We start from the raw sequence: 19,590 nt of genomic DNA, 5'->3' as shown, positions 1-19,590 counted from the left end.
CTGAACTCTACAGTGAAGCTGTAATCATGTGTTTACAATGTATATTCAGCTAGTTGCCTTGGAAATGGTTGTGGTGACTCATAGCCAGCATTATTTGACCTCAGCGCAGGATTAACCACGAACAAGAGACAGAGTGTGGGAGACCAGCCTTTGTTTAAACCTCATAGCCTAGGTAATTAGGAGGATATAAAAATATGAAAACCATGTGTACAAGGAACAGCTCCTAGCCAAAACCTCTTTCACTTAAAGGTTTGGGTGACCCTCTTCCCTCCCCACTGCCCCCCTGCAACGTAGGCATCCAGTGCAAAAGAGCCCTACATCAGGCGAACCAACTTCCACTGTAAGTGTTTCACCGATGAGCTGGCCGGCTCTTGTACTCAGGCCAGCAACTCAGCCTAAGTTTGACTTCCACTAGGTTTCCCACAGCTTGATCATACTGGTTGGTCATAAATAGAATTTGAGGGGGGGGGGGGGGGGAAAAAAAAAAGTGGGGGGGGGGGGGGGGGGTAAAATTAAAATAAAAATGTTTGAAGAAACACGATGCAAAAAAACCCCAAACATTTTTCATTTCCTTTCTGAACCCTTTCTGGCAGTGTAATTGTGACCCCAAGGCACCAGCATCGTAGTGGTATAAACAAGCAAGAAAGAGAAGCTGCTGTGTGGTTTTGGTGCCTAAACTAAGGGGCATATTTACATGTAAAAAGATCCCTCATAAAGAATTAATGTTTAAGTAGTCTACATAACATAAGGTAGTGCTAGGCAGGCGCTTTTCAAAAATGTTATTCTGGCAGTGTCCCTTTAAATTGCTGATTACACAGGCAAATAAATGCTACATAGTCTGAAAGTCTTTAAACAAAAATTATCATTCCCCAGATCCAAAGTTTGCTACATTTTTTCCTCCTAACCTGCTCTTGTATGTGAATCTTTATGATTGGCTATATGATAACATATCTCTACGTGCACTCTTGATTCACTATTCAAACATAAGCTTTTATTTCTGTGCAGGACAAAAAGGAGGAAGGAACTTGCATCCATAATCAGAGGTTGGATTCTAGGGCGAGATTGTTACGAAGAGAGCATTTTCAATTAAAATATTAGGTTCTGAATTTGGAGGTACCGGTCAGCAGAGTACATAACAGATCAAGTCGCTAGCTGTGATAGCTTTGAAACAGGCAGCCCTTGATGGTGCTGCCCCAATAAGACAGAGAGGAAGTATCTAGTGATTGTACAAATACATAAGCAAAAAAGGATCAGACCTCGTCTTTTGTAGCTCGCTTTATGGGTGCTTGTACACATGACGGGGTTTAATCCCCAGGGTTTCATTTTATGCTCCCTGAATTGAAATGGTGGGTTTTTAATTGAAAACCACTGTTTAAATTTTTGCGTTGTGTTATGGTGTGGGGCCCGATCCTCCCCCTCCCCCCCCCCGAGACTGCTGGCCTCTCCCATGGCTGGGGGGCAAGCTGCCAGGGGGCCAAAAGGCCACTGAGCTGCAGAGGGCCCTGGTCCTTCCCTCCACAGTGGCAGTGCTTTCCAGGCCCACCCAGGGAAGGGGTACTAGTGGGCTGGGGGCTGCCGTAGCTCGGAGACAGCACCTGGCCAAGTCCAACTCTTCCCCGAGCCCACTGGAGCTTCCAGGATACCATGCACTGTCACCAGCACCTTCCTGCTGCCTGGGACACCCGGGGAGTGGGCTAGCGTGCCCCTGGGGCAGTGTGGGGAGGTGGCAGGAGGGCAGCTACATGTGCTGACAGCTGGAGAAGGCAGTAGGGACTGAGCAAAGGGTGCTGGAAGACTGGGCAGGCTTGGGGAAGCTCGGGCTTGGCGGGCTTCCAGTGCCCTGTGCAGAGTCTCCACCACCTTCTTCAGCTTCCAATACCATGGAGCCTCTCCATGCTGCCCCAGGGGCAAGCCAACCCATTCCCGGGTGGTCTCAGGTGTTGGGAAGGCATCAGGGACTGTTGCATTGGGGCACTGGAAGCCCCAGAGGGCTCAGGGAAGAGTTGGATCCAGCTGGGTGCTGTCTCCAAGCTGAGGCAGCCCTCCTGGGCAGGCCCAAAAGGAAGGACTGGAGCCCTCTGAAGCTCAGGGGTCATGGGAGAGATGGGCAGGCTCTTTTGCCTTCATCAGGCGCCTGCTGAAGGGAGAAGTGGTGAGGGGCCTGATCCTTTTTTTCGGCAGAGCCTGCCCACCTCTCCCACAGCTGGGGGGTGGGGGGCAAGCTGACAGCTGCATTGTTGCAAACTAAACTACATGAGGATGTGGTTTAGTTTTCAGCGTTGCAAACTCATTTGAAATCCCCAGACCTCAAGCATGTGTATTGTGTGGTGCTATTAAGCCACGCGAAGGAAACTTTTGTCACGTGTACATGGTGACAGTCATCACATGTACAAGTGCCCCATGGCTTTATAGAAGGAGTAAGTTTGTGTAACTGTGTAAGCCAGCAGTCTCCCCAGAACATGTACATGTTTTTATACCTATTTTCTTGAAATGTAGTGAGACTTTAGAAAATGCATTTTGCTAGTTTTAATGCTGGATTAGGCCTGAAAAATTCCCACCAACTGCTGGATATACTGTGAGTTTCAGTCAAAGGTGTCTTATTCTAAAATTGTTAAATCTTGTATTCCCATTGTTAATTAGCATTGGGGCTGAGAGAGGGTGGGTTGGAACGGGAAAATGTTTTTAACTTTGAAACGTGTTTAACTTTGAAGCAATGATCTCAGCAGTCCGTAAGAGGAGAAATACGGGTGGGAAAATCAGGCTGTCCCGGATTTGTACCAAGACTTGTATAATTAGTCAAATGGCACCTGTCTGTTTGTTAGGTGGTGGCAGATAACTTTGATTTATAGAGTTTCTGTTTCTTTTCAATACTGCTGAAATCAAGATTAGTAAGAACTGTGCTGGCTCATGCTTTGATCTTGAGATATCTCAGGAGAGGTCAGCTACACATGTATTTAATATTTCTTACACCTTTTAGTTACAGACTTACAGTCCAATGGCAACACAAGTGCCCTAAAACAGATGTTCTTTCCTGTTCTTGCCGCATCCAGGAGAGATTTCTTCAGCTGAACGGTTCTAAAACCTTTTGATTATTTAGAACTCTTAAAATAATAAAGACCAATAATAGATGCATCCCCCTGAATTCACTGTACATCATAGGTGTGTACTTATTGCAATAGGATCTTGTTTTATAATGTTTTTGACCATTTTGGATTTCCTTTGTCTTCAGATAGTCTTTTCCTGAGCTGCCTGGCTCAGCTGTTTCTTGTGTGCCCCATGTTCTTGGTATTATACAGCATAACCGTTGTACTTGCTGTATTTGGGGGTCTACCCAACTCGGGGCAGCAGCTGACTGATTTTGCAGGCAGTTCATGGGGCTGGCCACCATTTCCACAGGGTTATTGGGGTGCAGCTCCTCCAAGCCTCTGATTGGCAGAGGGCCCTGCCCCCCCAGCTGCTGATTGGTAAAGAGCTGTCCATTGTGTGGTCCAGTCCCTCACCACTGATTGGTGAAGAGGGGTGGGGCTGCATGACAGGCAGCTCTCTCAGCCAATCAGTGGCAAGAGGTTGGGGTAGCAGCCACCTTGCCTGTTTGCCTTTATGCCGGTAGCTCCCTTTGTGCCAGGCTGTATGGCTGGGATGACTGCCGGGAGGCTGGGAGGAGCCAACGTTTAATTTTTAGTAAGGCTTTTATTGTTTGGTTCACCCCCCACTGCCAGGATTTCACAGAGATTGCTGGGCAGGCTCTGGGCATCTTTGGTGTTCACTTAAAACCATTTGAAAGGACTTGGGAGATTTAAACAAGTTAAAGCTGGACAGAGCATCAGTATGTCCTCTTTCTCTTCAAACATGTCACTTGATTATCAGTTAGTTATGTGACCAGTGCAACTACACTTTCCTACTAGACAGAAATTCCAGTTTCAGCAGCCTCAGCTGTCCGTCCATGCTAACCCGTTGAAGTAGACTTTCCAACATGTTGGGACTGTCCACAAATTTGGGTTGTCCTGTTTGATTGGGAGCCCTTAGAGAAAGCACTCTACCCTCTTCCTTCTTTCTAGTGAGGGGAATCATGGTGGAGAGCCCCTGCTGACTGCAAGCATGGCCAGAGGGCACAGTGAGAGGTCTGGTTTCTAGTAGGCAGGTCCAAAGCTATTTAAAACTTCTGTTTCAAGACCAGTGCTTTAAACTCCACTTGAGAGGTGATAGGCAGCCAGTACAGATGATGGAGTATAGATGACTTTTGGAGAGGTGTCCCTTACCTCTGTCCTGTGACCAGCTTAAATAACATGAGACATTTTAAGGTGCAGTTCCATGGAGGGCACAGAGAATCAAGCCAGTCTGGAGGTGACTAAGGCATGAATCATGATAACAGAGCCCAGGTTAAAAGAAATGGCCACAGTCTCCCTGCTGGGCACAGACTGTAAAAAAAAAATATATATATATATATATATATATAATTTTTGGATGTGGTTGCAATGTGATTGTCCAACAGGTGGGAGGTCTAACAGGGTTTCTGAGTAGACTGTGTCCTGTTTTTGCTGCCTGTGGAAAGAAAAACAGTAGCATTTTGTTAAAGTCCCTATAGAGAAGGTTTGCAGAAGACTAATGTAGGTAATTAATCACTTTCTGGAAGATTTAAGTAATTACTGTTAAAGCTACGCTGTGCGTGGAGGGAGATAGTGGATGGATCTGACGCTCAAGTGAGCTTAAAGCAGAAGTATCAGCTGAGGTAGCTGAAATAACGGTTAATTTAGGACCAGGAGAATAAAACATATTTACTAGGATTTTATTTACCTTTGTCCTCAGGGTTAAAAATGGACAGATTTTACCAGTCCAAGGGCAGTTACTTTGTGGCCAAAAAGTATTTGGCCACAAAACCAAATCCCCAGTCAGGTCTGATCTATCATAATGCAATAGCAAATATCAACTAAATAGTAACAGATATTCCCCAGTTTACAATGCCTGCATGCTTTTATCAGCTCGTTTGCCAGCCTGAATACATACCTAGCCGCAATACAATTAAACCTTTCTGTTAGTTCCAGTGTAATGACATGCAGTATTTATTTTGTGTGCATTACTGCTTTCCCTTCATTTGATAAACAAGCACTTCTCCAAAGTGCTAGCTTTTGCTTTTCCTGGTTGATCTCATATTCATAACCCATAATTTGAGATGTTTTCTTTTTTAAACCAGCTGCAAATGCTGATACTGCAGACCTAGTCTGAAACTACATCTAGCTTGGTACTTTGCGGTGTTTATCTATCTGAGGTTCTGTCTCCTCTGGAGCTGGAAGGCTGATTGCAGCTCATGTAGACACCCAGAAGCTAGCTCTAATCTACCTAGCCCAGGTACCAATGGCAGCAAACCTGTGGCTGTACAACCTGTAGCTGGTAAGTATCAAGATCTTGGGTCTTGCTTTCTTGGGCAGCCCTCTACCCAGGGATTCTCCAAAATTGCAGCTACAACTGATTTGGCAGTCACAAGGCACAAAATCAGAAATGCCAGGAGCAACCAAGTTGTTTAAAAGTTTTGTTGCAAAATCACTGCTTTAAACTCCACCTGAGAGCTGATAGGCAGCCAGTACAGATGGATGTGGGTGACCTCTGGAGATTTCATAGATTTCATAGACATTAGGGCTGGAAGGGACCTCGGAAGATCATCGAGTCCAGCCCCCTACCCAAAGGGCAGGAAGTCAGCTGGGGTCATAGGATCCCAACAAGATAAGCATCCAGTTTGCTCTTGAAGGTGTTCAATGTGGGTGCTTGAACCACCTCCGGTGGCAGGCTGTTCCAGACCTTGGGGGCTCGGACAGTAAAGAAATTCTTCCTTATGTCCAGCCTGAAACGGTCTTGTAGTAGTTTATGACTGTTCGACCTAGTTGTCATCCCTTGGGGCGCTCTGGTGAACAAACATTCCCCCAGATACTGGTGGGCACCCCTGATAAACTTGTAGGTGGCCATCAGATCACCCCTGAGCCTGCGCTTTTTCAGGCTAAAGAGCCCCAGGGCTCTCAGCCTGTCATCGTAGGGCCTGCTTCCCTGACCTCTGATCATGCGCGTGGCTCTTCTCTGGACTCTGGAGTTGCACCTTAACCTGGGTGCTGTGACCTTCTTCACCATCTTAAGTTTCATGAGAGATTCCAGATGCAATCCCATGGAAAGCACAACAGAAGCCAGCCAGTCCGAAGGCGACCAAGGTAGCTCAGGTCTGTCAGTGCAAATTGCCCTCACACCCCAGGCTGCACTGTAGGTATAACCTGAGGTTCTTCTAAGACCCCTCTTGTTCTGGTATTTGGAAGCCTCCTAATCTTCAATGCATTTCTGTTCACAACATCCCTATGAGGTACTATTTATCCCCATTTTACTGATGGGAACTGAAGCACTGAGAAGCTTAGTTACTGGTTTGCACAAGATCACATGGGAAGCCTGTAGAGGAAGCTGAACCTGGGTCTCCTGCCCATTGCCCATATCACAGACCCCTCCTGTCTCAGCTCAGGACATGAGAAACAAATGGGAATATGTTGAATGGTCTCCTTGTTTCTGTATGTATGTAGCATTAAGTGGACTGCATTGTACAGCGGGCACAAAGGACCTCCAAGCCAGGCTGTCATTAGTTGGGCTTTTGGGAAAATGAGCAGGAGGGTTTCTAAGGAGAAAAAGGAAATGCAGAGTGCACCTCAACACCCAGACAGTCTTGGAATGAAGTAGATAACTATATTCCCTCTTTGTCACAGACTTATTTAACTTAAAAATAAATTAGAAAAGGAAGTGAGAAAAAGAAAAGAAAATGGGAACTTTGGGTCTACTTGACTCACCATGTGTTGGTTTTCCTTGCATTGTAAATCCAGTTCTGTGGCAGGAAATTACCAAATCTTGCCTGAATGATGACTGCAAGTTTTGGCTCCTTGTGTTTTGAGACTAGTTTTGAGTTTTCTAGCTTGTTCAGTGATGGTGTGAGAGTTGCTTCTGTAGCAGAGAACCGGCAATAGCAGTAGAAACTTCCCCATACTACTAGCCAGTTTGCCTCAAAGCCTGAGGCTGACCTTAGGGTTGAGGAAGGGAGTTCAGCTTCATATATCCATTTGTTCCTTGGTCTCTGGATGAAACTTCAGCTACAATTAATGCCTTTTTCTGGCAGAGATTGAGGTGGAGACCTACCCATGTGATCCTTGCCTACCACCTGCACGTTCATTTCAACCAGCACACAGCATTTAAGTCTTGTTACTTAGAGTGAAGCTTCAGTAATGTCTTTCCCTTTTAACTGTGGTTTTAGGAAGGCAAGGATTCAGTGAGAGAAGGGCTTGAGTCTTCTACGATCAGCTGCAGTAAGAAGAACTGGCAGCAGATCAAGTCATCTTGGTTAATATACTTGAGGGGAAAATGCGCGCGTGTGTGTATAGATGGATATATCTATAGAGATATATCTATATTTATAGATATCTTGTCATTAAAGCAATAAGTAAGGTGTTCGTATGCCATCTGTTGTCTCCATGCCCACCGCTACATTTTTTTTCATGTATCCTTTTCAGAAGTTGCCTTGTGGATATCCAGTTTCTTGTGTCCTTTTCTGTACTACAGACCAGTGGGAGTTCTGCACTGGTATCAGTGGCAGTAAAACTCGATTTTTAAACACCAGTTTTGCCTATTTCTGTTGGGTGCCACTCGTTAACAGTTCCCATGCAGTTGGGATATTGCAGTGTTTTCTTCCCCTGTGTATGTGGAAATATTACAAGGTCTCCATCATAATCACTACCCGCTTCTGTAACTTTCAGAAACAGGATCTGCCTAAATATTTTGCAACATGTTTTATCTTTGGATTTTTTTTTCCCCCCCTGATTTGACTGCAGCTGTTTCAAGTGACCGAAAATTACATAAAGTACAATTAACATGTGAAAACCTTCATTTAAAATTTATAATGAATTATTGTCCTGCTTATTCTTTTTTTCCACCACTGAATGTTTGCCACCTAGGAAACTGGTGTTCGTTGAAAAGGCCACGCTCTCTACTTTCCAAATAATTTTTGTGCTGGAAGACTGAAAGGATAAACAAGTTGCGTAACAAAGGATCACTTGGCAATAACAGTCATGCGGACTTGTTTTAAAATGTTCTTAATTACGAAACATTAAAAAAACCCTAAAATAGAGTCAAACTATGTAGCCAAGAAAAGTTCTGTATTACAGTCTTTCTGGTGTACTTAAGTGCGTTATGCAGACTTATGAAAAAGAAATGAAGCCAGTTCTCACCGATACAAGCCATAAGGAAAAAAACTGGTGAACAGGGCATGGAAAGTACTTCTGAGTGGGCATTGGAGGGCTGTATAAATCCTATTGATTTTTATGATGATCCTGCAGTAACAGGACCCTCAGTGTATGGTAGAAGGATTTTTGGCTGGGAGACAGATTTTATTGTTGAGGGTTTAAATTGTTGAATAAGGTCTCCTGTCTGTTGTAATTACACAGCCTATTTATATTGCATAAAGTAAGTCCTTGTCCTGCAGAAGTGGCCACAGTAAGTCTATAAATTACACATTCATATGAGCCCGTAAGCTTCATAAACAGCTCTTACTCTTTGAAGAAAAGGAAAACTCACTTCTTTGGTACCAGGAGGAGGAGCTCTTAATCTGTGTCTGAGAACCACTAGAGGGCAGCGTTACTGGTTTATGGCAAGCAATTACATTACAGTCAAACTAGACAATCTTTTATTTTCCTTTCCCTCCTTAAATCTGTTTGAATTAAAAATACAGAAGCTCATCTTGTCATGGTGACATGGAAAATACAATTGGGACAGGAATCCTTAATCACCTACCAGATGAACTTGGCATACATTTCCAGTGTGACTTTAAATAGTTGTGGATGCTCAGGACCAATTGTTCAATGTGTTCAACAAGACTCCTAAGTGCAGGAGGCTTGGACAGGATTTCCACTTCTTAGTTGGGTAGGAAATGAACTCATGTTTTAGTAAGGTGGCTCTGTTTAGCTGTAACTGTTTTGTCTCCATGTGTGCCTTGTCTAATGATAAGGAGCCTGCTGGGAACTGCCACTACCCTTTCAAATGTGCCCTCCGCAGAGGAAAGTATATTAGACGCAGACAGGCTTAAAAGCAAGTTAACCATTTGTGGTTCCCTCCTTGTAGCTTCAGTCTCTCCACGTTTTTGGTTCTGCGTATAATTTCACAGAATGTCTCTACGGACCAAAGGTGTTTTTATTGGCTTACTTTGGTTCTCTTTGAATAAATACAAGGGGACCCGAAGCTCGTGTTAGCTCTCTTGCTATCGATAGTATGACGTATGAGGAAATATATACGTTGGATATTTGTATATACATATAGATCCTCATACGTTGTACTATTTCCTGCAGCTGGTACAGAATTTAATGCGGCACTACAGCTAGGACAGGTCAGACCGGTAGCCATAATTAGGTTTAACTTTTGATCTGAAGCATTTCACCCGCTGGTACCTAGTCTGTCTTATATTTTACCAGCAAGTCAACTTACCTGCATAACGAAGCTGCAAAAGTGCCTTCCAAGTTCATATTGTAGGGCTGTTTTCACAAGGTCACATTTCACTTGATTTCTAATTTTTCCATTAAAAAATAAAATCAAATCTGTTTTTTCCATGTGTTATTTTATGCAATATGTATGCCCAGAAATGTACTTCTCTTAATGCTAGAGCTTAACCAGAAAGGCCAATCTAGTTATAAGACTTAAAAAAAAAAAATAATAATGTCATTTCATTTTATAAAAATGTTCTTAACATGTGCCAGTTCCTGGCAGAGGGCTGGCTTGGATACGGATATCGGTTTATATTATGAGCCTAGACTCTGTCTTAACAAAGGCTTTGTCTGGAATCTCGAAAACAAGTGCCAGCGCACATGAAACTGAGAACAACGGGGGGTCCAAGTTGTCAGGGTCATTAGTGGCTCAGTGAGAGATCTTCAGGTGAAGAGCAGCTTCATTAGCTCTTTTATATTATGAATTTTGTAATTTGTTAGCAAAGAGAGGAGGTTATGGGGAAAATGACCATATTGGAGAGGAAATCTGTGCATCCCTACCCTGAAATGTATAGGTTGAAAGTTGGTTTTATTGTATTACAATGTCCCCAGCCATATGCTGGCACCTCTTAAATCGGATGGGAAAGATGCATGCTGTCCTGAGAAGCTTGCCAACTTAAATTAGAGCTAATGAGATGCAGAGAAATGGAGGTAACTTCAGTAAGACGATACATGTCAACAAGACATGGGCGGCACGATGAAGTAACACTTGGCCTATAGAAGGTTTTAAAAGGTTGCAGAGTCTGTTAATTGTCTAGTGTCATGAAGATGTTGTGGCAGAAATGAGTACAGATAAGGAGAAGCTTTGCACAGGGCAGCATGTGGAGGTGAGGTGTGGAAGCAAGCACAAAACGGTTGGGATATTAGTGGACAAATGTATTCTGTAGGCTGGCATCCCTGGCAGAACATTTTGGATTGCTATTGTGATATAATTTGGTAGCATACAGCCACCATACTTCGTATCACTTTCCCAACCAGTAGGTTTAAACTCTTGATGGGGGGAGGGGTGTCATAGAAGGCAGGCACAGAGGAGGTTGATGTGCATGCAATATTACACTCTGAAACAAAGAAAATTGTTCTCCTTCACCCTGTACATCCTTATCTTTCCAAGTCAGGTATTGGTGTCATCTTCCTTGAAACACACACAAAGGAAACAGGCGGCCTTGCTGATTCATTTACTAAAAAAGCAAGAGTGCTATGAAGTTACTTTGACTTGCTGGCAAAAAGTTGAGACGCGTAGCTTTCTGTGATGCTGCAGATAAAAAGTGGTTGCAGACTCTATATATTCTGTATAGTTAACATAGTTCTGTATAGTTAACGTAGGGGACTGTTTCGCTTACAAAGCAGATCTAGGCTTGGGCAACGTTGGTGAGCTGATACTACCATGCATCCAGGAAGTATGCTGTTAGAGCTAATGGTGTAAAGTCCAGTTCTGCCTGACTCTTGTCCTGGGCAGGTCACTTACCCTACGGTGAAATAGATTCTGCTAATTACTATAAGAGCACAACACTTATAAATCATTATCCCATAGGAACATCAGGAAATTTAGCTAACATCTCTAATGCCATTTGACGCACTTTGTAAAAAAGAGTTGTTGAAGTCCAGATATCGTCAAGGGTGGGGGGTCTTTGAAGCCGAGAGCAATTTTCTCCCACTGCCAGTGGTCCCTTCACAAGGTTTATGTGTATTCATGTATCTGAAGTGTACTTGCATGCACCATTCCAAAGACATTTCAAAGCAGGGGGCAGAGAGCTCTTGAGCAATCTTAGTATTTGCTGTGCTCCTTGCTTAATTGCTCCTCTTGCTTTTGAACTGTTTGCCAAAGTCAGAACCTGTCCCAGACTTTCACCCTGACTCTGACATTTTGTCAGATGTAGGGAAGGAGGACATCAAAGCCTCTGAGGGGAAAGGGTACATTGCCCTTTAGAACATTCCCCTTGGTTTAGCAGAACACTTGTTTGATCCTATTAGATATAAATGAATTGTCAGCTCCCTCACCTCCCTTTGAAAGCTACATTGGATATTTGTGGGAGTTCCAAAAGACCATGACTGGCCGCCAACCAACACACAAAGTCTGGTTGCTTCCCCCTGTGCTACGCTTAATACCCATATGGTTTTGTTTTAAATTGGGTGCAGTAATCCTGATATTTGGGGCTCGCTCCTCTCTTCTGTTCATGGGAACGTTTGTTCTGCATGGCTAGTTGACGTCTGTTATGAGACCCTGAATGCCGTGCCAGCTAATTTGTCAGTGGGAATCCACTTATCCCACATGGGATTTCTCTTGTTACTGTTTAAACTAAAAAGCCAGTGAGCAGTATCGGATAGGTAGAAGAATCGCTTGGTTTCATGTAGGAGGCGGTGGAAGCAAATGACACCAATTGTTTTCCTGGACACCAGCTTGCTTTCACTTGATAACTGCTGTTTGGCTGTGCTGGAAGAAGTGCTGTTTAAATCTGAGTGACAGGTGGCTGTCAACTCACACATCTTGAAGATGGGATACTCCTGGAAAAAAGAGAAAATTAGAGTTCAAAAATAGCAGCAGCATCTCAGGGGTGGGTGTGTGTGTGTGTGTGTGTGTGTGTGTGTGGGTGTGTATGTGTTGGAGAGTCTTTGATTCTGAAATGTTTTTGAACTTTACAGGCTAGTGAATTGCTACCTCCAGGTGCTATCAGTGTTTGTACTAGAGAAGACAAAGCCTTGGCTGGGATGATCTAGTTGGGGATGGTCCTGTTTTGAGCAGGGGGCTGGACTAGATGACCTCCCGAGGTCCCTTCCAACCCTCATTTTCTATGATTCTAAGGCAGCGTGCAGGACCTGAGCTGCTTTTTGTGGGTCAAGGCTCTGTAATTACTGTGGTAGGTACAATTTTATCCATCCTGTTGTGAAACAGGGATAGACTCACTTACTAGGCTCTTGCTAAGTAGATTGCTAATCCTACTAGCCTGAGGAAGACACAAAAGGTGGGGCTAGTGAAGTCCAAGAGCAGTAACCTAGTGAGGCACCTCACCTCTACCCTCCCCTACAACCTGTGCTGCTAAGATTTCTATTGGGGTATTATCCTCAGCTCCTGAATTAGCCTTACGTTATCCTATCCTCATAAACCTATTGTTGGTGATGGATATCATCAGCTGGTGCTGGATCTGGTTGAATTGCAGGTGTGAAAAGACCAGTTTCGCCATCTGTACCATTTCACAGCCCAGGCTCCAGCCCTTGTCCTGAGCACCATTTTCTGAAATGGTGCTGAATTCAGTCTTCTCTTCTCCTGCAGTTAAGCACTTGCATGGCAGCTAGTAGGTTTCTGGTAAGTGCGAAGCCTCATTCCCCAAAACCAGAGCCTTCTGGCATCTCTGAGGGGCTGTAAAGAGATGTTTCAGCTGTTCTTCCTCCCTGGCAGCCCCTCTTTCTTTATAACCTCCTCTTCTGTGGAGGCCTTTGTAAACGGTCTCAATTGCCAATCGTTTTCTTAAGTAGTAGTGTTCTGTTAATATGGTGCTTGACAATTTGACTGCTTCCACAAAACCCCGAGTAGGAAAAATGGAGTGACAGTTCTGCTACTGCTTGACAAAGCTTTGAACAGCTGCAGAAGTGTTGGATCCGACTGAAAAGTTTCTCTTTGCCACCGCAAAGATGAGGGAACATATTTTTCTTTTAGAAGTGAATGGAAGAGCTGAGACCCCCTACACCACCAGGGCAAGACTTCCTGCTCACCACTGGTATGTGGGTAAATGGCATTTTCAAGCCTGTGTATAAAAAAAAAAAAATTCCTTCGTCCCGTATATTTAATAAAGAATAAATAAATAGGGTTTGATCAACGTAGTAAGATGCTGAGATCATTGGTAGAGAAAGAAGCTTTTCCAGTAATTAGTGAAGGGTCCATGCTGTTCTGGCAAAAACAGCAATGACGTCGGTCTAGCTTTGGAGCAAGAGACAGAAAGAGACTGCAGAGAACAGTGAACTTGAAACACCAACCGTGTTATTAAAGGGGCTTGTCTGGCAAATACAAATGCTGGTCATGCTGAAAAGATGATATATTTTCCCCTTGTAAATTGCAAGGAAGTTTATTTGGAATTTTCTGGGGCTGTGGAACTGCTGCCCCGCTGGGCCAGCCTTTCATTAAAATAAGTAAATGAGAAGTTAGCAGAGCTGTGAAAATAAGTTGCTTTTTTTTTTTTTTTAATAAATATGAAAAGAAGCAATTTCCTTGTTTTCCAGAATGCAGCAAGCTTAGTTCTGCCATGTGAAACCAAATCCAAATGGCAGGTGCTGAATAAGAGACCTGATCACGTATACACAGCGTATTTGAAGCAGGCTATGCTATTTTTGTAATTGTTGCTTTTTTGTTGTTTGGGCAAAATTTTTGAAGGTCTAACCACCGATGCAATATGTAGCTTTGTAACACCTGCTCCTTTCTCTACTTCAGATGGGCTCCTGGCATCTTTCAAACGTTTTTAGAAATATGATTTTTGTTGAACTGTGGGGTTTGATTGTAAAAGTCCTAATGGGAGTTCTGTGCCAGATGCACCTGACTTTTTCACTAGGGACTCAGGTGCCTTGGTACCTTTGAGCATTTTTCCCTGAGTCCATTAGTGGTCTTGAAATGGCCTTTTGGTGATAGAAGGGAGTCTACTCCCATGACTCACAGCGACCATGAATGGAAAGGAATTCAAGAGGTCATCTACACCAGTGTTTCTCAATCCACGTGTTGCAACCCAAAAGTTGCAAAAGGGTCATGAACCAACTTAAAAATGGATCAGACTTTAAAAATGGATTCTCATTTTAAAGGAGAAAAATGTGGGAAACTGTGGCTTTTCTCTTGCAGGCTGGCAGGGTTCCCTCCCACCCCCGCTTCACACACCTACCCCCTGCCCCACACACTGAGGGGCTGGGGGCAGGGGACAGTGGGTTGGGAATGAGGGGCACTGGGTAAGGACTGGCCATTGGTGCTTACAAATGGGTCCTGGTACAAAGAAGGTTGAGAACCACTGATCTAGACCATTCCTCTTTCCCAAAACAGGATCAAACCTAACTAGTCCTGACAGATATTTGTTTAACCTGCTCTCTAAAGCCTCCAATGATGGAGAATCCACAGCTTCCCTAGGTAATCTTGTCTAGTGGTTTATTATGTATATAGTTGGGTGTTAAATGATTAAAAATATTAATTGTAATTAATCGTGAGACTTAAAAAACGGTTGTGATTTAATTGCAATTTTAATCATGCGGTTAAACAATAATAGAATCCCAACTTTATAATAAATATTTTTGGATGTGTGCACACATACACAAATCCTAGACAGTCCCAAGACCTGGTCCTCCAACCCCTGTCCCCCCATACACTTACCTGCATCCAGCTGATGAGTCTGCTCCCAGAACCATGCCTGTGTCTGTTTGGGCAGCAGCAAGTGGGGAGGGACTGCTTTTCCCTCAGCAGCACAGGCAGACACACACCAGCGACGGGAGAGAGGCTGCTTTTGCAGAACAGGCAGGTATGCAACAGCGAGGGGAAAGGGGCTGCTTTTGCCCCACCGCCAGCAGTGATTAACATACATAAAAACAAATTAGTGCAAAATCAAATTAACACATTAATGGCAATTAATACTACTATATAGCTACTGTCATTTTTCCTGGAGGCAAGTCTAAGTCACCCTTGCTGCAAAGCAAGCCCATTACTACTTGTCCTATTCATCTGTGGACATAGGGAACATTTTATAATCTTTATAATTTTTATAATATGATTCAGTTCTGGAGAGGAGAAATCTGAGGAAAGATCCTTATTCAACCCTCTGATTATGTGATTCTGAATAATATGAATAGAGTAGTCCTGTTCAGGAGGTCTTTTGTTACTCTATAGTTCGTCAAGTACTATTATATGGGTTGATATAGATATCATGGTATCTCATGCATGATTTAATTCATAGGATCTTGTACTGTTCAGACGCATTTCTCTTCAGTCTCTTTCTCTATTATCATTATGTTCATTTCTTTGGTTTTATTTTTCAGGCCATGACTGCTGCGAGACGGTGAAAGTGGAGCTTTGTGCCTCCAAGGAAGGGCTTCCTATTCTGGTGGTGGCAGAGGACAGGTTTCAGTTCATTCAGGATGAGGCCTATGATGCAGCTCAGTTCCTAGCAACCTGCGCTGGGAATCAGCAAGCACTGAACTTCACAAGATTCCTGGATCGGTCAAGGCCGCCGTCTGGGGACCTGAATTTTCTGGATGAGAAAGTGGCTTTGGCATTTCGACATCTGAAATTGCCAGCAGAATGGAATGTGCTAGGAGCGGATCAGACTCTGAACGGTGAGAAGAGTAGCTGCTCCTGTTGCTCTGTGTGTGTGTCTGTATGTGTAAATCAAAAGGGGTCTAGAAAGTCTTCTGTTAGGGTGAGTTTTTCCATCCATAAGGGGGGATCCTCCCAAATGCCAGCCAAGGTTTTTCTTTTAAGATCCTACATAAATGCATGTCAAGAACCTAAGCTTTCAGATTTGGCCATGCAGTAGATGCAAGGTCACAGCTTTCTCCAATACCTCATGCATATCCATTGCATTTAGAGCAATGACTCTCTTTCTCATATCTTGGGATACACTCCAGTACTTTGCTCTATCTCTTTTTTGTACTAAAAACACTCAATTGTCCTCGGTAGTCTGGTATTTTAATGCATGTGCAAAGGGGTGATTGTTTCTGTACACAGGGTATATGTGTGTCAGTACTATATTGATGAGTGTTATTGGAAAGCTTGTCACTAAATAGTAAGGGTGACTCAGGCTTATCTAGAGACCTTGTCAAGTATTAGGCATGCCAAGTCCTCCTCTAAGTTCCTGACCAGTATACCCGTGTGGAATCGTGCATTCACTGCATGTCATGTGGGAACGGAAAGGAAACGCACGTAGATTCACAAGATGAGCTCTGGTTTACATAAATGGCCGCATTACTTTTTTCCCCAGTGATTTCTGACTGATGGCTTCACACACAGAACATGGTTGTAACGTCTGTACTGCTGAATCCCCTTTTACGAGAAAGGCACAGTTACGAACTCTGGCCAAAGACACTTCTGTGTATGCTAGTGTGGCAGGTTTGTTCCATTCATGATAGTTTTCTGTGGCATTTTGTGGTGTGCAGTGTATGTGGTTTTCAGAGAATTACTGACCACCGTTTATTTTTACTGCAAACACAAACACACAGGAAGGCAATTAAACTAGCATTAAGAAACATTCATAATTTTGCTCGTTTGGTGGTTTCTTGCATAAAATCTCAACCAGCACGTCATCAGTTGAAAGAAGAAAAGCACATAGGGTTTCTAGCCTTTCCAATAAGTGAAAAGTGGTCTCAGTTGACGAAGAAGCTGAAAACCACATTTGAAAGGGTCCTGTTTTCAGAGATGCTGAGAACCACTCTCACTTCCACTGCATTTTGTGAGTTCTGAAAGCTCCTGAAAGTTGGACTGCTAGGATTTAAATTGACTCACTTGGGGAAAAAAATCATAGAAAATTAGGGTTGGAAGGACATCAGGAGGTCATCTAGTCCACCCCCCTGCTCAAAGCAAGACCATCCCCAACTAGATCATCTCAGGCAAGCCTTTGTCTAGCAAGGTCTTAAAAACCTCTAAGGACGGAGATTCCACAACCTCTCTGTTCCAGTGTTTTACTGCCCTCTTGGTGAAAAAGTTTTTCTTAATATGTAACCTAAACTTCCCTTGTTGCAACTTGAGACCGTTGCTCCTTGTTCTGTTTGCCACTGCTGAGAACAGTCCAGCTCCATCCTCTTTGGACCCCCCTGCAGGTACTTGAAAGCCGCTATTAAATCCCACTTTGGGCTTCTCTTCTGTATACTAAATAAGCCCAGTTCCCTCAGCCTCTCCTCATTAGCCATGCCCCCCAGTCCCCTTAACCATTTTCACTGCCCTCTGCTGGACTGTCTTCAATTTGTCCATATCCTTTCTGTAGTGGGGGGCCTAGAACTAGACACAGTAATCCAGATGTGGCCTCATCAGTGCTGAATAGAGGGGAAGAATCACTTTCCCTTGACGTGCTGGTAACACACCTACCAATGCAGCCCAGTATGCCATTAGCCTTCTTGGCAACTAGGGCACACTGACTCATATTCAACTCATTGTCCACTGTAACCCCCAGGTTCTTTCCTACAGAGCCACTGCCCAGCCAGTCAGCCCCCAGCCAGTACTGGTACATGGGATTGCTCCGCCCTAAGTGCAGGACTTTGCACTTGTCCTTGTTGAATCTTGTGAGATTTTTCTATTGGTCCAGTACTCCAATATGTCAAGGTCTCTCTGAATCCTAGCCCTCCCCTCAAGCATATCTACTACCCCCAGCTTGGTTTCATCTGCAGACTTGCTGAGGGTGCACTGTATGCCATCTTTCAAGTCACTGATGAAGATGTTATACAAAACCACCCCCAGGACTGACCCCAGGGGTACTCCACTTGATACTGGCTGCCAACTAGACATTGAGCCATTGATTACTGTCCTCTGAGCCTGATGATCTAGCCAGTTTTCTTTCCAATTTACAGTCCATTCATTCAAGCCATACTTCCTTAGCTTACCTGTGAGAATGTTTTGGGAGACTGTATCAAAGGCCTTGCTAAACTGTCTGGAAGTCATGAATGTTCAGGTGTGAATAACACCTGTACAGTGTCTGTTAAAGCCTCCAATAAAAAAGAGAGGAATTCCTTGTGGCCCTGGTGTCTGCTGGGAAGACCGCATACATGGTGTCTATTAACCTAACATAATGGGGATGAATAAATGTGTTGTCTATAATGGGATTAAATGCATTTAACAGTAAGGAATATATAACTGTACCCACATTGGTTCACAAAAGTGTTCCCTTACAACAAGTCCTCCCACATGTCACTGTTTAGAGGCAGTTCATTGATCACTTGGTCTGTTTTGGTTCCTCCTGTCAGCTAGCCTTTTGTGTAGGAAGGCAATGGCTTTGACACAGATAAGATATTTTGTTGTGATGTTGTATAACCAGCTAACGTTTTTGGATATGGTGGCCCTCGAGTTGAGGCCTTGAGAAGGTGCAGTATCCTATTGCTGGTATAAACATTCATTTTGCTAAACAGTTCCTTTCCTTCAGGGAGCTCCATTTGCTGTGCCCATAAGGATATCTCAGCTCCAGGGGATAGAGAAGCAGCTTAGAAAAAAAAGTGCACAGTAAATGCCTATCAGCTTGCACCACTTATAAAATGCCATATAAGTCATTCCTCCTCCCTGCCCCCCCTCCCCAAAATGCTAATAAAATTGCTTGCTCATTGCCACCACTCCCAGACCAGCAGAGTAACACCCAGTTACAGCTGGTCAGAATTTTTCAACTAATCTTTTCATCTGGATGTCGGTGCTTAAACTGAACCACAGTTTATAGCAATAGATATTGAAGAGGCCAAAGAACTAGCAGGCTGCAAGGAAGCATTCCAATACCCAAGAAACCATGTGACCTGTTTATCCATGTACTGTGCTTCATGTTCTTATGTTCACGTTAATATTCCTCCTTACTGTAGTTGCAGTATGCTTTTAATCCTTTTTCTTTTCCCTAACACTTCAGCATATTTTATACTGTACACCTGTGTGTGAAGGAGTACTCGCACTCTTTTTAAGAAGTAAAGTTAATGATTTTCATTGTTCTTATATATTTGCCCAATTAGGTTCTTCGTTCCCTGAGAGCTTTCCATTATTCAGGTGTTCTCTTTCCAAAGACCTAGACTTGGAAAAAAAACCCCCATCTTCCTTAGCTACAGGTAACGACACCCTTAATAGGATTATGTACAGCTGCCATAGGAGACTTGAAGCCATACCAGCACAACATACTTGTACATGCACATATACATACATATGATGTATGAATGTACCACATTTATCTGAATAGATGACCCACCAATAATTAGATTCTGTTAATTGAAAATGTATACATTTGTTACAATTTTCCATGCATAGAATCTAATTATTGGAAAATTGTCTTAAATTCATCCCGCCCTACCACTGTAGGCAAGAGGCAGGGGGGAGGTTATGGGGGCAGTCAAGGGGGAGGCAGTGGTGTGG

General features: G+C 43.7%; 1 protein-coding gene across 1 annotated transcript in view; it reads left to right on the top strand.

Annotated features, from left to right (window-relative positions):
• LOC102375630 (A-kinase anchor protein 13-like) overlaps positions 1 to 19,590 on the top strand; it is a gene marked incomplete at its 3' end in the record, with an annotated part of 136,735 nt that overhangs the window by 68,723 nt on the left and 48,422 nt on the right. The window contains exon 4 of the mRNA XM_025211970.1: positions 15,543 to 15,839. Within this exon, the coding sequence (XP_025067755.1) occupies positions 15,543 to 15,839 (297 nt within the window). The remainder of the gene's footprint in view (positions 1 to 15,542; positions 15,840 to 19,590) is intronic.

The sequence above is a fragment of the Alligator sinensis genome, unplaced genomic scaffold, assembly GCF_000455745.1.
Source record: "Alligator sinensis unplaced genomic scaffold, ASM45574v1 scaffold857_1, whole genome shotgun sequence".
Lineage (NCBI taxonomy): Eukaryota > Metazoa > Chordata > Crocodylia > Alligatoridae > Alligator > Alligator sinensis.
This window is presented reverse-complemented; position numbering and strand designations above follow the sequence as displayed.